Below are 26,612 nucleotides of genomic sequence, written 5' to 3' on the forward strand. Positions count from 1 at the left end.
TTTCCCATTATTGTCAAACCAATTGAAGAGTATTCCATCTACTTGTTATAAGCGTGGCTACTTAAAGTGGATATTTTGTATGACAATGTCATTACGGAAGGCCCCGGGGGGGGAAGGGAAGGGATAATAGGGCCTTGCCTTTTCAATCAGATGCTTGATTTATCGATTGCAAATTATTATTATGATACAGTCTAGGCTCCCCCTACTTTCGATTTCTAGATTTGTCCCGGCACATCCTTCTATTGGGTCGAAGGAATTGTGAAAATGGCTCGTAGTCAATAACGGGGTGTTACAAGGCGAATTTGCACCGAAAAGTGAGTTCAATTTGGATATATTAATCATTGAATTTGACGTTTGGTGTAACCATTTTATTTAACGAAATAAGTGTAAAAATATGAATTAAGGTTCCGATCATTGGTAAATTGAGAATTTACGGTTTTGTTTTGATGAATTGAAACATTTAGTCAGGCCTTCACGTGTTAATTTCGACACTTGAATCCCTACCGATGGCAATCTTGAGTCACGATTGTGTGTGTGTGCGTGTGTGTGTTCTTTTTAAGACACCTTGAGGCTTTGGCTTTACTTAACTAAAAGAAAACCTTTGGACCAAAAAAAAAAAATCCTAAAAGAAAACCTCAACTTCTGTTTTTATACATATCCCTTTTAAGAATCATTGAAAGAATTCTTGCATAATGTTGGACCCAAAGTGACCCTTTCGTTTCTTTTTTTTTTTTTTTTTTTTTTTTTGATAATCAAAAAGTGACCCTTTCGTTTCTTTCTTTCTTTTCTGTTTTTTTTTTTTTTTGTTCAAAAGCGAAACATTATCGTTAACTAGAAGAATAACAACGATTAGCGTCTAAACATAACAAATTCTAAAGGGTTGGGGGGTGTAGAGAGCCAATTAGTAGGGAGGAACCCTAATCCACGTGCTTGTTACTTTGGAGGACCACGTGCATATCACTTCTCTCTTCCCTTCCTACTACTTGGCATGAAGAAACGCTCCTCTTTTTCTTTTTCAAGAACATCCGGGGAGAGGAACATGCAAAATTGGACGCGGAAGTAATTACAGACTTTCTCACGACCCCTATATATATATATATATCCCGACATATCTATTCTTTCTAGGCATTACCATGAATGTCTTATGCCAGTTTGCAGGATATTCAGAGTTTGATCCGTTCCTGCTCAATTAATCCGTAAGTATGCTTAGCCGTCGCCACCATAGCCCCACCAGCATACCAGAAGTCACGAGCTCTCTTCGAATGAAATAGCAAATACCCAAGGTACAAGCTGGGCCAGACTGTTCGCTCATGATATGGCTCGAACTCATGACCTTGTGGAAGACGTCAAGCCCCCTTTACCATCAAGTTACTAGGCTTGCGGTGGATCCCAAGATGGTCCTCCGAGTGGGCTTTCGAGAATCTCGGCGGGCCATGCCCCATGTGGGCCCCACACAACGGCCGGACAAACCATTTGTGATGTACGGGAAATGTGCCGGACCTTCTTTGTGGACATCTCATCGGGTGGCTCGACTGCGATTGGTCTCCTCCAATAGTCGAGTCGGGTCGGGTCGCGTCTCATTCAGATGGATGGAGGCCCAACAAAATGGGCCTGATAATCTCGCCCCACATCACCTGCAATGTGCGTGCTCCCTTCCCTAATCCTCATGCGCTCTTCATGCCTTCCTTCTCTCTCCTCCTGCCCCTCCTTCACGTAACAACCGTTTGAAGCAGTTCGCAGTTACCCACCCGCGAATTTCTTTCGTGTTGATCACAACTTAACAAGCATGCGTTTAGGATGAATTGATCGCAAAGTTTGATTGGGAAAAAAATAAAACTATATATTATCATAGGCTTTCGGCGCCCGACATTTAAATGGAAAATATAACTTTCGAAGTGTGAGAAGACCATTTCAGTTTTCGCAAGAATCTAAGACATCTTGTTTGGCATGATTTAATGTGCGTCATAAAAATTAAGGGCGAGAAAAAAGAATCGACCGGACCGGTCCAGTTCCCTTTTCCATAAAATTGGAGCATGTAATTTTCAGTCTAGTTCCCCGATTCTACGGGTGGAACCGTCCACCCGGACAAGACATAGTATTTTTTTTTTTACTTTATTTTTATTTCGTAGAAATCTTTAAAGAAACCATTTAAACTCTTAATTATTATGAGTACTTCTACACATTTATAATGTGAATATGTGTTCCAAGTACATGGAATCAATTCCACTAGACTGCTCGAAAATCGAACCAGGAACATATCACCCTTGATAAGTATTACATAAAAATCTCCAAATAAACGTACATCAAGTGAAAGCCAAGATTCGCAATTTCACATATAGATTATAAAGCAACAGTTTGAAATAAATAAGTAAATGCTGGAACTTGGAAGATATTGATTGCTGTAAATCTTTTTCATAAATCGTTTCTATGGTATAAGTTGGAATTACCATTTGATGAAACTATAAAGGATTTGAACTGAAGATAAATTGTGGGTAAATGTGTTTCCTAAAAAAATAGCACCTGGGAAAGGAAGATAATTAGGTCATTTTTGCTGTAAATCTTTCGAAATTTCTCATTGACAACTAATAAAAACTATAGCCGATAGACAAATTATTCTTTTCATGAAATCTTTAGATAGTGTAAATAGAATAGCAATTTCCATAGGCGGAAACCAAAAAAAGGGTATTCGAAACAAATTCAAATATTGTGACAAAAAAAAATTCAAATATTAATCTCGCCACGTCATCATCTATAAGTCCACGTCATCTCGCCCGCTTGCTGCCATCTCATTCTCCCACATTCCACGCAGTGAAAGGCCAAGTAAAAAAACACTGTAGACCACGCGGACCCCACGCCATGCACAAGCACGGCTACGCCTCGTCCGACTCTCTTCACTGCCCTCCACCCAAACCACGATTTACCAACAAGGCCACGCTCAAAAACCCCGCAAGTACGGCAACAATTAGGGTCATAATGGACATTTCGTCAAAAACTTTGTTTCTGAATTATAGGGGAGATCCCCACTAAATCTCAATCTCGAAAGCTTTTTAAGTGCGCCTCACTCACCCCCATCGTCCGCAAATTCACTGCATTACTCTCTGAATTCCCCAAAGAAAGAACGAAAACAATGGCCAACACATTCACCAACGGCCGCCGCTATCACTGCCTTGCCGCTGCCGCCCTCCTCACCGTCCTCTCCCTTGGCCTAATCCCCAACGTTTCCGCCGAGCAGGCTCCAGCCCCGCCCCCTCCGACGTGTGGATCAGACTCCCACGGCGGCTGCCACAACAGGGCTGAGGCCCTGAAGCTCAAGTTGATCGCGATCGCGGCCATTCTGGTCACGAGCATGATCGGGGTTGGCCTCCCGCTGTTCTCCCGGGACGTCCCCGTGCTGAAGCCCGACGGGAAAGTGTTCGTCATCATCAAGGCCTTCGCCTCGGGGGTCATACTGGCCACAGGGTACATGCACGTGATGCCCGACTCCTTCGACGACCTGCGGTCCATGTGCCTGCCCGAGGTCCCATGGAGGAAGTTCCCGTTCACGACGTTCGTGGCGATGCTCTCGGCCATCATCACTCTGATGGTGGACTCGTACGCCATGGCTTACTATAAGAAGATCAATGCTGAGATGATCGGTGACGGTGGCGCTAATAGTCAGGCGAAGGACGCGGTGGTGGGGTTAGAACAAGGAGGGACCAATCCACATGCGCACTGCGGTGGCGGCGGTGCGATTGAGGGAGCGAAGGCGCAACTGTTGAGGCATAGAGTGGTTGCTCAGGTACTGGAGCTGGGGATAGTGGTGCACTCGGTGGTGATAGGCCTCGGGTTGGGGGCCTCCGACAACCCGTGCACGATCCGGCCGCTCATTGCCGCTCTGTGCTTCCACCAAATGTTCGAAGGGATGGGCCTCGGTGGGTGCATACTACAGGTATGTCCACCTATTCCCGACACGACACGATGAAATTTTTGGGCAATGGTACGGTGCTAATAATACAATATCAATTCAAGCCCACATTAGAAAAACCTTACAATTTGTTCATAAAATTTGTGTACTTTTGGTGATAACATGAAAAATGACATTACATGTGATTGGCAGGCGGAGTTCGGGCTCAAGTTGAAGCTGATCATGGCCTTCTTCTTCTCGGCCACAACACCGTTCGGGATTGCGCTCGGGATCGGACTGTCGAACGTGTACAGCGAGAGCTCCCCAGCGGCTCTGATCGTGGAGGGGCTGCTGAACGCGTCGTCGGCGGGGCTGCTGAACTACATGGCGCTCGTGGACCTCCTCGCGGCCGATTTCTTGGGGACGAGGCTGCAGGGCGACATGAAGCTCCAAACGTGGGCTTACGTTGCGGTCTTGTGTGGGGCTGGATTGATGTCCTTGATGGCTAAATGGGCCTAAGTTTGATTTTTAGCGTATTAAGCGGGTCCTTTTTCGTCTTATCAAAATTCGTGTGTTGGGAGTTGTATTTTTTTTTTTTTTTCAGAGGGAATGGAATTATTGGTGGTGAAAATTTTCATTTGGCGTCAATATTTTTGAAATTCAAAAACAAATCGAGCCCAAGGCTAAAACTTTTTTTTAGCTCAAGTAGGAAATCCAAACCAAATCAAGGAAAATTAAGGTCGGATCGTATTGGGCTGCACCGATTCTTCCTCAAGTTTAGTTTTTTTGGTAGTGTGCTCACTTGATCTATTAAATTTAAAGATCAAGAAACACAAATCCTTAAGACATGTGCTCACCAGTTTTCAAATAATTTACAATGTAGTACTAAGGAACTTGGGAAATTTGAGGCGAGGATAAAATTTGAAAAATCAAACACAATTGATGATCATGACTAGGTTGAACATTCTTTAGCAAGATCTAATATCTTGAATCAAATAGCACGTAAAACACCGCAATTGACTGAGGAACACCAACCATTTGGCATAAGAGTACTATGGATCAAATTTAACAAGCAATTATGAGCAACAACACAATGCACTAGAGACGTCACCCACCACAAATACTAAAGAAGGCTACTTATACAGGCCATTAGAAGAACAATAGCCGCCAGCCTTCTTCCCCTCTCCCTCTTCTCTGCGCTCAACTCCCTTCTTCTATCTCCAGTTTTAAAGGAGATCGGAAGAGTTTCGTGAATGTTTTACTCTCACTATCAGATATATGATGGTGTTGGAGACGCCGAACCTAGGCACGTAACCTTAGGGCACACTTCTCAAAGGCAAAAAAGAAGATCTCGGTGTGTGTTCATTACTCAAGGCATATTTGGTGATCAATCATATATTTATTTTTTGAGTGTGTGACCCCTATTTTAATTCTGATGATTCATCTTGTTATCTGAAGCTTGTTTTGTTTTGAAATAGTGTCGGTTAGACTACAATGTTTCACTCCTTTTTTTTTTTTTTGCCGATATGAATGAAATGTTACTCCCCCAACACAAAAAAAAAAAAAAAAAAAATAGGCCATTAATGTTTTGAAATATTTTCAAGCTAGTTCAAGCATCCCAAGTTTCTCTTGTGAGAAAATATAAAAAAAACGTGTCGAAGTTTTTGCCCGATAGCCAAAAACATACCTCTATTTTTTAAACTACTATCCCTCAACTCAATAAGTTTTTGCATTTACTTACAAGATTGTATTTTCTCTTTCCGTAAATGCCCTCTTTATCTACTTGCACCGTCCCATCCAAACTCTAATCAATACAGCACAAACCACAGCCCCTTATTAATCCCCACAGCCCCCGCCGCCAAGGCCTTTGTCGATCGCCTAGCTTCCTTCGGCACTACCGTGAATTAACCCAATCCAGTCATTGTTGTAGGCCCGTCGTCCTCCTTGATTGTCTCTCTATCTCCCGCGCGAGCTAAGAGAGAGGGCAATGTGACATGGTGGGGAAGAGAGAGAAATAGGTATGAGACGGCAAGAGGCAATGTCGGCGTGGATTTAAAGAAGACATAGGTGGCGACCGGCTGTAGTAGTCGATGGTGGTGGAGCTAGGCCGAGAGTTCGGTGTGTTGGTATTCTGCTATGGTTTGAGGATCCTTGCACAAGGAAGGGTAATTTGGCCATTTTAGTGGGGTTGAGATATGTATAGCCAAGATAGTCTCAAAGTTCTTCATCAATAGCAATAACTTATACAAGAGATCTTTCAACTTGACCCTCTTGAGGTGCGTTGACATGGCTGAAGCCCTCCGCGTGATGCAAGAAGTGAATGAAGGAGCCCGTGGACCGCACATGAATGAGCACATGCTAGCTAAGAAGATCATGAGACTAGGATACTTCTAGCTCGGTCTAAAGAACGACTACATTCAACACGTCCGAAGATGTTACCACTATCAGATACATAGAGACAAGAGAGGCGTTACGCCAAATATGTTGCACTAGTTATCTAAACCGTCGCATGTGGAGCATGATATGATCGGCCCGACCAATCCCAAGGCATCAAACGAACACCGCTTCATCTTGGTCACAATAGATTATTTCACCAAGTGGATCGAAGCAGCATCCTACGCCATTGTCACAACTTGAAGTGTGGCCAAATTCATCAAGCGAGACATCATCGCCCATTATGGCGTTCTTGAAGCCACAGTAATAGACAATGTGTCAAAACCGAACAATAAGCTCGTAGACAAGCTATTCAACCAGTTCAAGATCCGACACTTGAACTCCTCTCCATACTGCTTGCAAATGAAATGGTGCGGTTGAAGAAGCCAACAAGAACATCCAAAAGATCTTGGCCAAGTCGGTAAAAAATTATCAAGATTAGCACAAGAGGTTGCCTTTCCCCCCAATGGCATATCGGGGTTCGGCCCGAACATCTACCAAAGCAACTCCTTATTCTGTAACGCGCCATAGCCCCGAGACTTACATTCTCTACTTTAATCTTATATTATACATTGGCGCTTGCGGAAGCTCTATTCAAACAAATAGTCGGCCATACACAAGAAGTGCATTATAATTTTCAAACGCCAATGGTAGACACGCCTAATCCAAGGTATGGCATTTCATGGATTCACTAACCAAATCACATATAACAGAACTCACCCTTTATTTCATTAAACAAATTTACAAGGGGTTGATTCAGTTTACAACTATAGTCAAATATCTAGGAAGCGGGATCAAAAGATAACCATCCAAGCCAATCAACAGTTATATTCAACAAAAAATGGTTAATAGCTCATAACCACAACTCCACTATACACATAAGCTATATTGTTTCCCATAGAGTACTCCTTCTCATCACTACCCATCACCAGCATCATCATCCTTAACGAACAGGAGAGGACCTAGAAGTAAGTTGTCCTCACCAACCATATACAATGCTACATAGAGACGGAGCATACATCAGTCCAACCTCAATCTCCAAGGTACTACTCAGTTTCTTAAACTTCACATTAGGGTGGTTTGTATCCACATAGTCCTCCTAAGATGAGATACATTCTTGGGGGACTCCATCACATAGAACTGGTGATGCAAGACTAACCCGGGGCATTCTTACTATTTGAAAAACCACAATTCAACAATAGTGAACTAACACACCACGAATGAAGGTCTAACTCAATAGAATGCAAACATTGAAATCAGAATGTCGGATCAATAATTCATAAATACAAATGTAGGCATCTCAAGCATTTAGATTTCTTTCTAAAAACTCGCAAATTATATGCAATGCAACCTTTGGTTCCTTCGCAGATAAACCTCATGAGGGTGTGTTATTCTCGGGAATAGACTCACCCGGCATCTCACTTTAGAGGCATCTCAAGCTCATAGAGACGAAGTCATTTTGACCATCAAAAAGTGTCAAAAACATCCCAAATTCCATCCGGCTCCCATGGGGCATCGCCAAATAAACTTCACGGTGGAATAATGTCGGATAGACTCACAACGAGTGTTTTACTTGTTTCATCATGAAATGTCATGCCATGCATGCATATCGCAATCTTCCCGTCATCGGCGTTCAGAAGTTTTATAAAATGAATGAATCATTCGTATCCATGATCATATTCTTTTCGGAAAGCCTAACAATGTAGGAATCAAGCATATCAAGCGAAATTTGAAGAATACGATCCATTTTTCAAACTATTGACGAATGATTCTAACGTCAATTCAAACAAACTACAAAAGTTAGAAATCTACTCGTTTGGATTCAGAAATTTCAATTTCCAGAACGACAGACGGACGATGGACGATCGGCAATAGCGAGAGATGATAGGCGGTGATCAATGACGGTGACGACTAGGCGGCGGTGATCAACGACGGTGACGAACGATGGGCAGCGACGATCGACTTAGGTTGACGGACGACTTGCAGCGGTGGTCCGACGCAGTATCAACAATAGTTTGACAAGAGCTGCTAAACGAAGTGACGTCGATTTCTATTTATAATAGCTTAGTCAGCTTGTAGCCATCAACTTACAATAGAGTCAACTTATGATGAGTCAGCAGCTTCAGCTGGTTGCAGACGCGATATGCTGTGATACGTATCAAGCACATGCTACGCATGCGTGGCGGATGGCCGCCACGTATCCATCTGTGATACATGGCCACCGCCTCACCACAATTGGCTACGTGGCCAACTCGTTCTCGTGTACTAGTACGGTCCCAATTTCACATGTTCTCGGTCCTACCATGCTCAAAATAAATTATACCACGTCGCCCTATCGCCTTAATTTCACCCCATCATTATCTAATAATCACATAATCCCCGATATACAAAATTGAAGTAATTCTGCTAGTTGAGGTTGAAATTTTCTCGTTACGAGTGTTGTCCCAAATCAAACTAAGTGAGGACAAATGGGTCTAAGAAAGGTTCGAACTGTTGAACCCCATTAATGAAAGACGGGTTTACGCAATGTGCCTTGGATAGTGTTAACAACGGTGAGTAACCCGATCATTCAACGACAAAGTATGACCGAGGCATTTCCTGGGAAATGATCTCGTCTTATGCAAGGTTTTATTAATAACTCTTGACTCGGGTGGCAAGTTCGCTCCCAATTATAGCGGACCGTACATTGTAAATTAATAAGTACTCTCCATAGGCGCCCTGATATTGGCCCGGGTAGATGGCCGAGAGTTCTCAAACCCAGTCAATGCCGACTTAGCAAAGAAGTATTATCCTTGAAGAATCTAACATTCTTGCTTTGTTTATCATATTTGTCTCAAACATTTTCCAATCAATAAATGATATTCATATAGTTATGTCATATATACTATATGCACGTTTAACTTGCCAACTCTAAAAAGGGAGTATAAACTACGTAGAATGCATCGAATATGTAAAATGGAGCACGACAGAATGATGAAAGGCAAGCATTTTCCATACACATCCTAGATATATTCTCCAATGAGTTGAGCAGAAAGATTTCGCACCCTAAGGTAAATGGTTTTCTCACAAAAGGTACGATAGCCGAAGTAACGGAGGCATCCATTTCTCCATCCCAAACACTACGGGTTATCCATTGCTTAACCCCTTTGAGAGGAGTTTCATTTCTTTACCTCCGTTAAGAACCATCTCATATCGGGGCCAAACATAGATAATATCAACAATAGCACAAGGTGAGAAAATAGTTAGAAATTTTCTAACTCGAACTAACATCAATCTTTGAGTATTGCATTAAAATCGAACTTTAATTCAAGTGTCTTAGGATGACGAAGAGCGTTCATTTCTCTATCCTAGAACTTATATCATATATACAGCCCAATTGTGCTTATATTTTCATTTCTTAAATCTTGTTGGTGATCATCCGAGATGAAGAGTATGGCGCTACTTCCAAACAGGACAAACCGAAGAAGAAATGGGATCACAAAATTTCATCATTGAGTTTGATAGATCATCGAATTTATAGAACATGTGACTAGCAGAAAAATTGTAAAAATGTTGTAATCTAGGAAATAGGATTCAAAATCATGGGATCACGAAAAAAGCAATGTGCCTAGAATTTATGGAGGCTTTCTTCGAATATTTCGATGGGCCCGTATTTCGATTTGGTAGCTTAGCATGTGTTAACCTAATTTCTGAAGCTTCAAGTGCTCCATATTTTTTTTTTTCTTGAAGAAATTTATTGTGAATAATACTGCTGACCAATCAAAGTTATCCGGAAGAAGTTTGAGTTTTCTTTTTTTTGATTTTCGGGCTTTCAGAGAATTTTATAATTACCCGAAAGACTTATGCAAGATAAAATGGGTTTGACCTTCTGTTTAGTTTTGTTAAAAGAATACACACAAGCCTTTAACATTATTCTCATTGGGTCAATGGCACACATGCTCCACTAATTAATCAACTAAATTTGCAGCCGAATGATCAACAATAAATTCAGCATAAGAAGTTAAAGAGATAAGTACATCGGGAGTGCCGTCACTTGTGTACGGCGTTCACTTGAGTGCCATAACTTTTATTTCGTTCACTTGAGTGCCACATCGGAGTAAAAAGTTTCCATTGAATGTTAATTCCGGCGAAAATCGTTCACTTGAGTGCTACTTCCGGCAAATCGTCCTACGTTGACTTTTCAGTATTATTTTAATTTTTTTTAATGACATGTGGATTTTTTTATAATATTTTCCGACTTTTTTTTCTTATTTTGTTATTTATTTTGATATTTTCATTTTTTTGGGTGCCATTTTCCCCTTTGGCCGGCAAGGGCCACCAGCGACCTTTGCCGACCACGACTAGCCCGCCTAGGAGCGAGGGTTGACTCCCCCTGGGCCTATGGGGCCACGACGACCGTAGCGCCCTAGCCCACAGCTGCCGAGGTCGTGATGGCTGTCACCAGAGGCCGTCGCGGCCCCGCCGGCCGAGGGCAAGCCGGCCCTCACCCTTAAGTCGTCCGCCCGTGGCCGATGGGGGTTACGAGGGCCCTCGCCCAAATTTGACAAGGGAGAGTCGCGACGACTGTTGCGGCCCTACCGACCTAGGGAGAACCGGTCCTAACCACTCCGTCATGGGCTCGGTGACCTAGGGAGAGCCGACCCTAGCCACTAGGTAGCGTGGTGGTAGCCGACAATGGGGATGGGGGCTGTGGCAGCTAGAGCGATGGCAAATCTGGTGAAGTGCTCGTCGAGGGTAGCAATCGCAGGGGGTGGAGGGGCAGTGGGATTAGGGGCTGTAGTGGCTAGAGCAGTGGCAGATTTGCTCATCGGGGGTGGTAGTCACAAGAGATGGAGGAGCGGTGGGGCTATGGTGGCTGGAGCAGTAGCAAGGACTCCATCGTTCAAGAAACCGTAGGAGATCTCAGAGAGAGAGAGAGAGAGAGAGAGAGAGAGAGAGAGAGAGAGAGAGAGAGAGAGAGAGAGAGAGAGAGAGAGAGAGAGAGAGAGAGAGATTTCAAAATAAATAAAAGATTATACAAAAATCCACATGTACTTAAAATATTCAAGAAAACTATTTCCCAAGTGCCATGTCATCTTTTCCAACGTACACATCAGTTTTTCTAGCGTCCATGTAAGCAATAGCACTTAAGTGATTTATTTTTAAAAATTATGGCACTCAAGTGAACGTCGTACACAAGTTATGGCACTCACGCTATACTTATCCAAAAGTTAAACTTTGATAAAAGTCAATGAAGCATTCCTCGTAATTGCTGATTAGAGTAATCTTGTAATTTGTGGAGATAATTTCAAGAACAACCCCTTTACATATTGCCTAGCTGATTAGCTATTGACACAAAACTCAAAATCAGCACAATGGCCACTTTTCAGGGGATTGCAGTAGTAGCCATAGCTATGCTTCTTCTCATTCTCGGTGTTGCGAGGAGTAATCTAGACACAACCATAGTGAGCAAAATATGTAGCGGAAAAACCTATGACTCAAATAGTGTCTACAGTGTTGCGCACGGTCTAGTTATCAAGTGTTCAATTCAATCCACGGCAGATGTGGGTTTTAGTCAGTATTGTGAGGCCAACGACAGTTGTTATGGCCATGCGACATGCAATGGGGAGCTCTCTCATGAAGAATGCAACGAGTGCCTAGATGAGATTGGGCAATTCATGTCTCCTGCATGTGGAACTAGCATTGGGGCTCATGTTCAGTTTATAGACTGCAGACTTAGATACGAAAATTATCCATTTACCGAATAGCCATATTTACTTCTTTGTACAAAGCTCCAAGCACTCCTCCCACCCAAATACTTGTACTCATGTGGGGAGTGTTGTATCTCCCCTTTGAAATAATTGAGAAGCATTTATGAGTAATTTTTTAGAGATTAGGTTACGTGAATTGGGCCAAGTAGTTATGATACAAAATAAAGGAACTTTTCTTTTCATGAAGAATGAAGTGTTACTTAGGCTCAGTTAATTGATGCTTTAATGGAAAATCTACCATGCTCCCAGGAACAGAAACCTCACCAAGCGCACCCTAAATTTGTTGAATTAGCTTCTACTTACTGAAGTTTAATTGCCTCCAAGAGTAGATTTTTACTAGTATGTTTCCATGCTTCACATGGGTCATCTGTCATTATCATTAAGAAATTAGAATTTATTCATATTCCTTCTACGATTTTGGGCATCTGGCTTGTACGAGAACTGTAATATTTTTGTAATTATAATAATTATAATCCTATTGGAATCGGATATGAAGTAAGAAACAATAACAAAATAAATGACATGAAAAACAAAATATATCGATAAATTATAAATTGGATAGTCTTTCATGTAAATTACTCTTGTAAATCATTGTTGTCTTATATTAAGGTAAAGTCCTAAACCAATTATATTGATGTCAATTTAGTTCTAAACATTTTGACATAGTGGTAATTTAGTCTTTCCGGCTAATTTTAGTTGGATATTGCTGATGTAGACGCTAGCCAACTTACGTGGCATGGTCGATGCTAACGTGGATATTTTTTTAATTATTTTCAACTATTAAATTTATTTTTTATTTTTCTCTCTGTTTTTTTCCTTTCTTTTCTCTCTCTGTTTTTTCCCTCTGTTTTTGTTGGCAGGCGAGGCCGCCCTCGCTAGATCTGGCTGTTGCCTAGGTGGGCATTAGCTTGGCCCATGTGACACCCGACAAGACCGCCCTTGCCCAAGCGATGACCGGCCTTGTCGTTGGTCGCCCTCTCCTCGGCGATGCCGACGCTTGCCTATGGCGGCAATGGCCTTCGGAAAGAGGAGGAGAAAAAAAGAAAGGAAAATAAAATAATAAAATATAAAATATTATTAAAATATCATTTAAAAATATCTACGTCAGCACCAGCCATACCATGTAGGCCGGCCGACATTCACTTCAGCAATATCCAACCAAAATTAGCCGAAAGGACTAAATTAACACTATGTCAAAAGGTTTATGGCTAAATTGGCCCAATTAAAAGGATTATGACTACATTGTACCAATACAATAGGTTTAGGATTTTTTCGACACTTTTTCCTCTAATTTTACTATATATCAAATATTAAACAAAATTGATCATGGACTATTTTCTTTTTACAATTTGACACCGTTGCTTTCTCGCCATCCTTTTGGATGATACAAATAACATGTATCATATTACCAAGAGTATCTATGCCGAGTAGTGTCATATTACTTATAATTGGAAGCAAACGTAATATATTATTCCAATGAATGTTAGCCTACTCTTGGCTGTACAAGATTGTATTGGATGCAATAAAGTCAAATTTTGTCTCTATACTTCTGTATAGATACGTATTTTTAGTTATACTATTTTCTTTATAACTATGAATATCTTACCATATTCAAAGAGTACTCACATGATGTTTTTTTCTCTAGTTACCATAATCAAGTATATTAGATGTGTTTCTTAATACAGTGCACTTTATAAAGTAAATTAAGTTCAACGAAAAAACTTATAAACAATGTCACGGACGCATTTCCAGAACAATCCTATGTTAATGATATAATACTACCTACGAAAAGGGAAAGTGAACCCAAAAAGAAGGGAAAAGTACACTAGAAGTGCCATAATTTGTGTACGGCGTTCACTTGAGTGCCATAACTTTTAAAATGTTCACTTATGTGCCATAACTTTCAAAAATCATTCACTTGAGTACTACAACGAAGAAAAATCGTTCACTTGAGTGCTACAAGAACTTTTTCGTGCATGCTACAAGAACTTTCCGACGTGCCACGTCGGTTTTCCGGCAAGCTACAGTAACTTTTCCGGCGTGCCATGTCAGCTTTCCGGCTACCACGTCAACATGGCACTCAAGTGAATGATTTTTGAAAATTATGGCACTTAAGTGAACATTTTGAAAGTTATGGCACTCAAGTGAACATCGTACAAAAGTTATGGCACTTCTAGTGTATTTTTCCCCAAAAAGAAAGAGCTAAAGTAATATCCATCTTTATATAATCATTCAACTAAAAAGAAGTTAACTAACAACAAAAGAGTTGGTCCTAAGTATGACCTTAATATGAATGTGTAATTATATGCATATTGGCGTATTTTTATAATTGTGTTTATTTATATCCTTATTATATTTTGTCACTCATATAAATACATATTATACAACCCTAGTTTGGGTTGAGCCACCATAAATGCTTTGTCGTTATTTCTCTCTGACTCTAAACATGGTATCGGAGCAGGAAAACGCATCATGTTCTTCAACATCATTGTTCCAAATCAACACTTCCTTTGCTCCAATTACTACCTCAACAATTTTCGATACATCTGCAAATTTTCCTTCTTCTCTACCATCTCTTTAGCTATCATTTTCCCATCACCCGTCAATACTATTCCGCCCACTTTCACCTCTTCTCTTTTCACTACTGCTCTTATCTCTACTACTGCTCAAATTATCGTCGTGCAATCGGACTAACCATCTCCTTTTCTTCCCAACATCACTAATTTCGTCTCCTTCAAACTTGATGCGGACAATTATCTTTTGTGGAAATCTCAATTTGAACCGATTTTAATATGTAATGATCTGCTGAGATATGTGGATGGATCTTTTCCGTGTTCGCAGAGGCTTATCAATGATCGGAATGGTACTGTGGTGGCCAATCTCTCTTATTCCATTGGGGTAAAAACGGATCAATGTGTTCGCAGTTTAATCAATTCAACCCTCACAGTTGAGATTTTCCGTGAAGTTCATGATCTTAGAACATCTCAAGAGATTTGGCTAGATCCAAGGCAATGCTTTACCGATCATGCGCAACCAAGGAAATTGGATTAAAGCTTGATTTTCAAAACGCCGTTAAGAAATCCGATCAGTCAATGTTTGATTATCTTCAGCATCTCAAGTCAATTGCGGATTCTCAACCGATGTAGACAAAGATTTAACCATGCCTTCACAACAACCGATCAATCGGACTCCTTCTCGGCTCTCTCAGTTAGTGAAACCTCTTATCCAATGTGGTATCTTGACAGTAGAGCGTCAGCACACATAACTAGTGACATTAGTAAAATTATAAATCCTAGACCCCATTATGATTCAGCAAAAGTTTCATTTGGTGATGGTTATTTATTGCCTATTAAAGAAGTCAATAAAGCCTTTTTACATATTGATTCTCGATCTTGGTTGTTATCACCTGTCTATCATGTTCCTAATCTCCCTCGTGATCTTCTCTCGGTCACTCAACTTTGTCGTAAAAATTCTTGGACTATTGATTTTAATGGTTCATCCTTTTCTTTGAAGGACCAACGAATCAGGAAAGTTCTCCTCTAAGCTAATTCTTCTCATGGCCTTCTCTCGATTTCCAATTCCTTGGTGTCATCTCTGTTGAGAAAAATCCCTAGATGGTTTTGAAGTTGACAAAACAATTCAAGTACTCTTGTGTATTGAGATAATACCGTGATTTACTTATTTTGCAGATTATCCTTTTGTGTGGGGATGCACGGGATTAAATCTGGCAAAAGGATTTGGCTCATATATTGTTTATGAGAGTCTCAAACGCTAGTTCGAGCTCCGACGATGAGCGGAGATAGCTCGGACGTTGGAATGATGCTCAAGCTTCGAGAGGAGTACTTCACGAGTAATAATCAGAAGTTCAAGAGGAATACAAATTGAGCTTAATTTATGCATATTAATGGACGTCATCGAGCTGGATCATTCTTGAAGATTCTCGGTGACGGAGATCAACCAAGGATGCGGAACCAAGAAGACAAACAAAGACTTTCCAAATGGAAGAAACCATCTATGGAAACCCGGGATCATAATTGTATGGGCAATTTGATCCAAGCGGGGAAGACTTTCCTTTGGCGATCTCCAACAGCTAAGAGATCTTCTTTCAGCAAACATCTCGTCCAAAAGGGTAGATTTGGGGAGATGTCTTCTGCATGCCTTGCAACGGCTAGATTGGAGGCGGAAGAGTATAAAAGACATCTCAAAGATGAAGGGAATAGAGATCGGCGTAAACAGGGAAAAGTGTTCATAATTCCTAGATAGAGTATACTTCATTTCAAACACTTTTTGATCCATCCATTGTAATTGTGAAGAGGTGTACACACGAGTGTTGAGCATTAGGTGTGAATTCATGCATGTCAAGGAGATCACCGATCCGTAACCTCTGAGCAGATTACTAGTGGAATCCAGCCGATTGGCTGTCGGTCGAAGAAGTGGACGTAGGCTTGACCAAAGCCGAACCACAATAATCTCTCTGTGCAGTTTTCCTCGTCTCTTACTCTGATCATTCTAAATATTTTGTGATAGTTAAACCGCACACGAACAGCGTACAACGATCTCATTACATATCATGCGTCAATTGAATTACTTGCTCGTTGCGATATACTCTAACTTCATCATCTAAGATATCTATTTTATGTTGTGTGATCTAAATTCCGTAATAAATTCTTAAAATCACACTCTATCACCTATTCACCCCCCTCTAGGTGAAATCACTAGCCTTCAACAATTGGTCTCGGAGCCTAGTGCTCGTATTTTGTGAAGTGTTTTTACTTCTCAGTTAACGATCTTTATGGTTAGCAATTTCTCTCCTTCTTGGATCGAAAGTGGAAGCAACAATAGGCCACCATACTTTGAAGGAAAAGATTATAGCGATTGGCAGAACAAATTTAAAGTATTTCTCATATCCTAGGATCCTCAAATATGGGATGTCGTATAAAGAGGAGTAAATCCAACGACGTAAACTACAAGTGCGGGGGATAACACGACGGTCGCTCTAACTACATCGTAGATAACCAAGAGAGATGCTCTTGATGCAAAGGCCATTTATTCATTTTACAGTGCATTATCTCCTACCGAATATAGACATATTGCGGATTGCTCCTCATCGAAAGAAATATGGGATAAGCTTCTTGTCACCTATAAAGGAACAGATAGAGTAAAGGAGACAAAAGTCAACTTTCTACTCAAACAATGTGAAGCATTCAAAATGAAGTTTGAATAAACAAGTGAAAGAAATGTTTGATGGTTCAATGAAATAGTGAATGGTCTCACATATCACGGGCAACTAGTTTCTGGACCGATAAGAATCAACAAACTACTCCGAGCTCTTACAAAGGAATGGTACAACGTTAAAACTTCCATTCGAGAGACTCAAAGAATATCTCCCTTGTCAATGGACAAGCTCATTGGAACTCTTCAATCTTATGAAGAAGAAAGAATCAATGATGAAACCACAACTAGAGGTAAGAAGTCAATTGCCTTAAAATCTAATGTTAATTTCGACGTTTCGGATTCTGAAGTCGGAGATGATGAAGAGCTAGCGCTCATGGTTAAGAGATTCAGAAGAATGGCTAAACAAGGTAGGAATTTCAAAGACAGAAAGGATCTCGGACGATACAATCAGAAAAGATCATCTGAGACCAAAAATGAAGGTCAACAAGTCATCTCGTTTGAATGTAAGAAAAGAGGCCACATCAAACCCAATTGCCCTCTATTAAAGAAGAAAGGTAAGGATGAGAAATCCAAGAAAGTATTGAAAGTAGAAACTTGGAGCGATACCGAATGTGAAAGTGATGAAGAATACGCAAATGTCTATCTAATGGCGGACTCGGATAATGATCTTGAGGTAACTCATACAAACATCTCTCCCGAAGTATCTGCGTATATAGATGAGTTATGTTTAGAATACAAGGCTACTCTCAAGAGACTTTCTGAATTGAAAAAGGAAGTAGCTGTTTTTAAACAAAAGGATATTTCGCAAAAAGATAAAATCAGTTTTCTCGAAAAGGGATTTTGCCAACTAAATGAGAAATCCGATTCTATATCTTGCGAAAATGCGCATTTGAAATCAAGGGTGGAAACTCTCAAAAAGGAAAACGATTTCTTGAAAAAGGAAAGAAATCTTTTTGAAGAGGAAAACATTTCTCCGAAAAAAGAAAAAGAGCTTTTCGAAAAAGAGAACTCCATTTTGAAAAAGGAAGTTTTGGAGATACACAAAAAATTCTCATCCGGTTCAAAAACTTTCCAACATATACTTTCTATACAAGTTCCCTACTACAATAAGTCGGGACTTGGTTTTCAGAAGGAAAGTGATGAGAAAAATTATTTTCCGGCATTAAAAGAAAGGCTTAAGCAGCAACCTTCTAAAGGCGCTTACATGAGTCACTTTAGGAAACAATTTGTAAGATTCGAAGGACAACATCTCTCGGGATGTTCAAATTGTGGTAATCCGAAACATTCCAGGAGTTATTGCTCAAGGATCAATCAACCAACACGTAACATTCTTAGATATACTTCTACGGCTAACCTCAAAGGACCCAAATAAATTTGGGTACCAAAGAAAAAGTGAGTATCTTTGATCATTGCAAGTACTGAACAAAAGAAGAAACAAATGGTACATTGATAGCGGTTGCTCTAGACACATGATTAGTGACTCATCCATGTTCATTGATTTTTAAAAACTTGATGAAACGTTTCCTTTAGAGGCAACAACAAAGGAACGATTACCGATAAAGGAACTATGAAGATTGACAATCTACTTATCAAAGATGTTTCATTAGTCAAGGGTTTGAACTTCAATCTTGTTAGTATTAGTCAATTATGCGATATTGGATACAAAGTTTCTTTTGTAGAAAATAAGTGCTAAGGTACAAGCCAAGATAACAAGTCATCATTTACCGGACGAAGATATGGCAACATGTACCTTTTGGATACATCGTCCGAGAATGAAAAATGTCTTCTATCCGTCAAGACGATCCAGAATTATAGCACATGATGCTAGGTCACATAAGCTTCAAGCAAATCAACAAACTTTCCAAAAAGAAGCTTGTGAGAGGACGTCCGGATGCTAGATTTGAAAAGACAAGACTTTGTGAAGCATGCACTCTTGGAAAGCAAATAAGAAATTCCCACAAATCTATAAATGAAGTTATCGCTACCCATGCTCTGTAGCTGTTGCACATGGATATCTTCGGACCTACTCGAACACGGGGTATTGGAGGTAAAAAATATTGTCTTGTTATTGTGGATGACTATACTAGATTCACATGAGTATTCTTTCTTACTCACAAGAGTGATGCATTCTCATTCTTCAAAACCTTTTCTAAGAAAGTTCAAAATGAAAAAGGTTATTCAATTACAAGCATCAAAACTGATCATGGAGGAGAATTTGAAAATCACTACTTTGCTGATTTATGTGATCACAATGGTTTTCAACACAATTTTTCTTCTCTATATACTCCTCAACGAAATGGAGTTATTGAAAAGAAAAATAGATCTTTGCAAGAAATGGCACAAACTTTATTAATTGAAGCAAAGCTCCACCCCATTTATGGGTCAAGTCGCTTTCAACCGCCTGTTATATTATTAATCGTGTTTTCCTCGGACCATTGATTGAGAAAACTCCCTATGAACTCTACAAGGGAAGAAAACCAAATATTTCATACTTTCGTGTGTTTGGATGCAAATGTTATATTCTTAGGAATGCAAGTGATCGGACTGGTAAGTTTGATGAAAGATCGGATGAAGGTGTATTCTTGGGATATTCCACATCTATTAGAGCTTACCGAGTCTTCAACAAGAACTCTCAGACAGTCGAAGAATCAATGAATGTGAAATTTGAAGATGAGCGGACTACTCGGACGATGGATTCTCAAGAAACAACAAGATCTGAAAATCAGAAATCATCATCTGATAAGGAAAAACCATCATCTGAAGACGCAGAACCGGAAGAAACTTCTCAGAACATGGAAAATACTTCGCAAAGTACATCATTTGAAGATTCAAATGACGAAAATCTCACCGAAATTGAACGTGACAAATCAAATAGGAGCTGAAAATACAGATCCAGTTACCCCGCAAATCAGGTCATTGGAAATATAAATGAAGGAGTCAGAACCAAATCCAGACTCAAGGATACGATAAATACCTTTGCTCTAGTTTCTGAAGTTGAACCCAAAAGAATCGAAGAAGCTGTTGAAGATGAAAGCTGGATCGAAGCTATGCAACAAGAGTTACAACAATTCGGATCGAATGAAGTTTGGGAACTTGTACCCAAACCAAAGAATCATCCTATCATTGGAACCAAATGGGTCTTCCAAAATAAGTTGGATGACAAAGGAAAAGTAATCGGGAACAAAGCAAGGCTTGTTACAAAAGGCTACTCATAGGAAGAAGGGATTGATTACAATGAAACCTATGCACCGGTAGCAAGACTAGAGTCTACCATATTGCTACTTGCTTACGCATGTCATCATGACTTCAAGTTGTACCGGATGGATGTTAAAAGTGCATTTTTCAATGGATATATCAAGGATGAAGTTTATGTCAAACAACCTCCAGGCTTTGAAGATCCAAAGAACTCATATCATGTGTACAAGTTGAAGAGGGCTCTTTACGGGCTGAAGCAAGCACCCCGAGCCTGGTATGAAAGGTTAAGTAATTTTCTTACTTGAAAAGGTTTTGAAAAAGGTAAAGTTGATACAACTCTATTTATCAGAAGGGAAGGTAAAGACATTCTGCTTATCCAAATATATGTTGATGATATTATATTTGGCTCGTCTAACCAACATCTTTGTAAGAACTTCTCTTAGACCATGCGGAATGAGTTCGAGATAAGTATGATGGGAGAACTCGAATTCTTCCTAGGACTACAAGCAAATCGGATTAATCGGGGTACATTCATACATCAAGAAAAATATGCCTTGGAACTAGTGAAGAAGTTTGGTCAAAATAAGCGCAAGAAAACAGAATCCTCGATGTCTACCTCATCCAAATTGGATAAGGATGAACAATGGAAACAGGTTGATTAGAAGCTATACATGAGCATGATTGGTTCTCTGTTATACCTTACTACTTCTTGACCCGATATTATATTTAGTGTGTACATGTGTGCGAGATTTCAATCTGATCCTAAAGAATCTCATATGTCTGCTGTAAAAAGAATCATCAAGTATATAGGAACTAATCGAAACTTAGGGTTATGGTATCCCAAAACATCAAATCCTGTATTACATGGCTATTTAGATACTGATCTTGCAAGTTGTAAGTTGGATAGAAAAAATACTTCGGGCACATGTCAACTCTGGGATCAATGCTTGGTGTCTTGGTTCTCCAAGAAACAGAACATCGTATATCTATCAACCGTAGAAGATGAATATGTAGCACTAGGAAGCTATTGCGCTCAAATCCTATGGATGAAGCAACAACCGAAGGACTTTGGTGTTGAAGCTCACAACGTGGAAATCAAATGTGACAACACAAGTGCTATCAACCTCACAAAGGATCCAGATTCGCACTCACGAGCTAAGCATATTGAAATCAAGCATCATTTTATTCGTAATCATGTGCATAACTGTCATGTTGACATTCAATTTGTTGATTCTAAACATCAATTAGCTGATATATTCACTAAGACACTTAACAAAAATACATTTGAGTACATTAGACAAGAATTGGGTATAACCATGATTCCCATTTGAGCTGAGATCTAGACCGGAGAAATTGCCTCGTAACTTGAAAATATAATTTGAAGACTTTCAGCAGCTTCAAGGCTTGAAAGCATCATCTGAAGGAGCTTAAGGATCTCGGAACTTAGAGAATCATCTGAAGACAACATCTTTTGAGCAGATACGACAAAAGATTTGATCGTTCGAAATCTTGGCGCGTAAGTCGTCTTTATTTTTGGCAATAAATAAGGTACGCATCAACACAATCTTCCTAAATATTTGGCATTTATTATGTGATTATACTGATTGTTCTGATTGAATATTTGATTACCTTAATTGAGATTAAATTGATTGAGTTGAAAAATTCTCAAAATATTTTCAAAAGAATTTTTTTTAAAACCGCCTCATGTACCCTAAACCTTTTCTACTCGCTCACTCTCACAATCTCACAAATCACTCCTGCGAAATCCAAAAACCCTAAATCTCCCAAAGCTCTACGATCGGAATCCCTCGATAACTCTCATTCCTCATGGCGTCCAAAAATCCTTCTGCACTGAAATCTTGAGTCGCGGGTTCTCGCCGCTCTAATTGTTTAGGATCCAAAGGACAGAGAGCATCTGGCGATTACGACCTCACCACTTAGCCAAGCGAAGCCAAACAGCAGGCATAGAGATTGATCGCTCATATGGTAGAGATTTCGCGAACATGAGTAACGGAAGAGAAACGCAAGAAGATTTTGCAACAAATCTCTTCCACGATAATCCGAACCCCCGAGGAAACCACTAGTTTGCTCGTTAACAAAATGATAAAGCTAGCTAGGGGTTTATTGAATGTCATTAAAGGAATGCGGATTGATGGTAGGTCTGAAAATAACATTCTGGAATTTGTAAAAATGAATGGGTTCTTCAATGAAGAAGAGATGTTCAAATTTTCTGAGATGCTCACTCGGATAGAAATAGGGCTAGCTACCGGAGTAGGAACCGAGCTGCAGAAGAGTAGTCCCTCTAGAAAGGGAAAAGAAAAGGTTGGAGAACCCGCAGAGATTGAGCGGGAAAGTGCTCAAAAGGTGGATGTAAAAGAGAAAGAAATTTCTATGACTGAACATCCGAGGGATGATGATGATGAACTGATTTATTCCTTCTTCAAGTCTATACCAATGAAGTTTTTGGCTGATAAAGAAGAGGCAGACAGTCTATTCGGATCAAAAGAACATCAACAGTGCTACAAGACACTACTTGCTAGAGGAGTCATGCCTAACTGCCCTGTTGATTCAGACTTTTTTGAAAGGAATGGTCTGCAGATCATTTATCCCCTCACCAACCTACAGCCTTCACAACTTCGCTCCTTGTCTACTCCAACCTACACCGAATTGACTGCCTATTTCTACTCGAACTTCACAATGATCTATAGAAATACAATTAAGTTTTCCTACAGGGAGCAGAACATCATTTTGACTGCTGAAGACCAGCGAGACATTCTTCAAACCGAGCTGTTCAACTTTACCAAAATCCCCGTCTCAAATGAAGATGTCTACAAAGAGATGTCTGGCAACCCCGATCTTTCAAGAGCCAACAAGCCACACGTTAAGTATCACCACTTCCCTCTGAGACCATTATACTACATAAGGTAGTTATCACCTGCCTAAGACCAAAGGGTTCCTCAAAAACAGATGTCTCAAGGTATGAAGCAAAGCTTATCTGGGCCATTTTGAATGGAAAACCCTTCTCTCTGCCTCACCTAATTTTTTTGCACATAAGGAAAGCGGTGAAGAAGAATAAGGGTCACCTGCCCTATGGATCTCTGATAAGCAGAATTTTTGAGTACATACGGATAGTGGTACCTCCGGAACTCAGATCCATAGAGCTTCATCGGGGAAGTGTGGACGAGACAATGCTCACAAAGATGGGTTACGGATTTGAGAATGGAAGCTGGAGGGATAGAAAGAAGAAAGTGATCCCCATAGATCTTCCTTAGAAGGAGGCTGTTGTTGAAACTCCACAAAACAAATCTTTAGAACCATCCTCGGAATCCACTCGAAAGAGGAGGATCAAGATGATTGCTCACAAATCAACCGGACCTAGTAGCAAAAAAAGAAACCTTGCTAAGGTGCTGCTTGACGGAATTGAAAAGGAGCACATCTCGGACAACTCAGCAACAAATGATATAGAACTAGAAGAGCTTTTCCAAACGATCGTCGGATCAACATATGAGGATGAGACTGCCATTCAACTGGAACAGCGGGAAAAAGAGAAAGAGGACACGGAAGAAGGAGGAGATAAGCAAGAGAAGAAATACCATCTGTCCCGCAACAGGGAACAGAAACAGAGGGGCCAATTCTATGAGAAGTCACGTCTGAGAGGGAGCAAACCGAAACAGATACTAATGCTGCTGAAATAGTAAATCTCCCAGACAGATATGCTTCATCATCTGAGCACCTTGCAAGGACTCAAGGGGAGTCAACAAATGTAGGCACTCGGACGGATGAGACAGACAAGAACTCGGACATTCTCGGGAAGATAGCACTGAAGCAACAAGAGATTGACCAAAAATGGTCATACCTTTGGACCTCTCTACGCTCAGAAGTTGAAGGCCCGAGCACAAAGGTAGATGCTGAGGTTGCGAAAATTCAGAAAACCGTCCATGATCATTCGGAATCTCGGCTAGACTTCTTGGACAACAGGATCATCACTCCGAAGAAGGATCTGGATCTCAAGCTAAATCAGCTATCCAAATTTGTCCTAGTTCAACTACCTGCGGACTAAGCCTCTACTTCGGATCAAGCCCTACCATCTTCTCATCCGGACCAAACACCAAAAGATTAAAAAAAATTTAAACATTTAATGTTTGGATCTGTACTTTGAATCTTACTCCGAACTTTGTTCTTTTCTTTTCTGATGCATTTGATTGAATGATTCATTTGAATGCTAGCATGTTTGATTTGAGTATACTGTATAGATGACTTGAATAGGCATTGAATATAGAGGGAGCAACGTTTTATCTCTACAATTTATATCCGATTATGCGAGTCACTCCCTTTTGCTGATGACAAAAAGAGGGAGAATGATATATTATGTGATCTGTGCGAAATGAGAAATGAGATATATAACTATTTTGTGATGTCGTGATGTGATATGTGACTCCGAAAATATGTGATTGAATTAAGGGAAATTAATATATAATATGCGTGCCAAAATCCCTCAAGAACAGGATTTTAGGTCAAGCATGATCTGTGGAAACATCATTTGAGAAGGATTATCTTCTCCTAAGCCGAGCAGGTGAACAAGTTTCCTTCTTTCAAAATTACATATTTCATAGATGATGAAAGCTTCGGCTAACTAGGACAAGCTCCGAGCATCCGACAAAACGAGATGCTCCGAGGAGTTACAATTTTCATACTCACATCATATTTGAAACTATCACACATCTCAATAAGTAGACGCACTTAGAATACAAACTCATCGATTGAGATGGCACAAGTTCCGAGACTGCTCATCATAGTATATAAATACATTCTTTTTCAGAACTTAATCTTACAAAAAGTACAAGGAACGAACCGCCAAAATTATTCCTTAGCAAGATTATTACTAGAGTAACTCTGCTGATGTTGCTCACCTTTTCTAAACTCAATTATTCATTACTATAGTGGATCATTTTGTCATCATCAAAAAGGGGGAGATTGTTGAGAAAAATCCCTAGATGATTTTGAAGTTGACAAAACAATCCAAGTACTCTTGTGTTTTGAGATAATGTCGTGATTTACTTGTTTTGCATATTATCCTTTTGTCCGGGGATGCACGGTATTGAATCTGGCAAAAGGATTTGGCTCGAATGTTGTTTCTGAGAGTCTCGTACGCTGGTTCGAGCTTAGACGATGAGCGGGGATAGCTCGGACGTTGGAATGACGCTCAAGCTCTGAGAGGAGTACTTCACGAGTAGTAATCAGAACTTCAAGAAATATACAAATTGAGCTTAATTTACGCATATTAACGGACGCCATCGAGCTGGATCATTCTTGAAGATTCTCGGTGACGGAGATCAATCAAGGATGCGAAACCAAGAAGACAAACAAAGACTTTCCAAATGGAAGAAACCATCTATGGAAACTCGAGATCATAATTGTATGGGCGATTTGATCCAAGCGGGGAAGACTTTCCTTTGGCGATCCCCAACGGCTAAGAGATCTTCTTTTAGCAAACATCTCGTCCAAAAGGGTAGATTTGGAGAGATCTCTTCTGGATGCCTTGCAACGGCTAGATTGGAGGTGGAAGAGTATAAAAGACATCTCAAAGACGAAGGGAATAGAGATAGGCGTAAAGAGGGAAAAGTGTTCATAATTCCTAGATAGAGTATACTCTATTTCAAACACACTTCTTAATCCATCTATTGTAATTGTGAAGAGGTGTACACACGAGTGTTGAGCGTTAGGTGTGAATTCATGCGTGTCAAGGAGATCACCGATCCAGAACTTCCGAGCAGATTACTAGTGGAATCCAGCCGATTGACTGTCAGCCGAAGAAGTGGACGTAGGCTTGACCAAAGCCAAACCACTATAATCTCTCTGTGCAATTTTCCTTATCTCTTACTCTGATCATTCCAAATATTTTGTGATAGTTAAACTACACATGAACAGCCACATCGATCTCATTACATATCCTGCGTCAATTGAATTACTTGCTCATTGCGATATACTCTAGCTTCATCATCCGAGATATCTATTTTATGTTGTGTGATCTAAATTCCGCAATAAATTCTTAAAATCACACTCTATCACCTATTCACCCCCCTCTAGGTAAAATCACTAGCCATCAACAGTCTCACTTGCATCCTATCGTGGCTTCTTCTGCTTCACTCACTTGTTGGAATGCTTGTCTTGCTCAT

At 40.3% G+C, this 26,612-nt stretch overlaps 1 protein-coding gene across 1 annotated transcript in view; it reads left to right on the top strand.

Annotated features, from left to right (window-relative positions):
* The first annotated feature begins 3,127 nt into the window (after positions 1 to 3,127).
* LOC115754064 (fe(2+) transport protein 1-like) overlaps positions 3,128 to 26,612 on the top strand; it is a 44,778-nt gene continuing 21,293 nt past the window's right edge. Inside the window, exons 1-2 of the mRNA XM_030692984.2 lie at positions 3,128 to 3,928; positions 4,097 to 4,413. Coding sequence (XP_030548844.1) covers positions 3,128 to 3,928; positions 4,097 to 4,402 — 1,107 coding nt within the window. The 3' untranslated portion in view covers positions 4,403 to 4,413. The remainder of the gene's footprint in view (positions 3,929 to 4,096; positions 4,414 to 26,612) is intronic.

Source organism: Rhodamnia argentea, chromosome 3 (assembly GCF_020921035.1).
Source record: "Rhodamnia argentea isolate NSW1041297 chromosome 3, ASM2092103v1, whole genome shotgun sequence".
In the NCBI taxonomy this organism is placed as follows: Eukaryota; Viridiplantae; Streptophyta; class Magnoliopsida; order Myrtales; family Myrtaceae; genus Rhodamnia; species Rhodamnia argentea.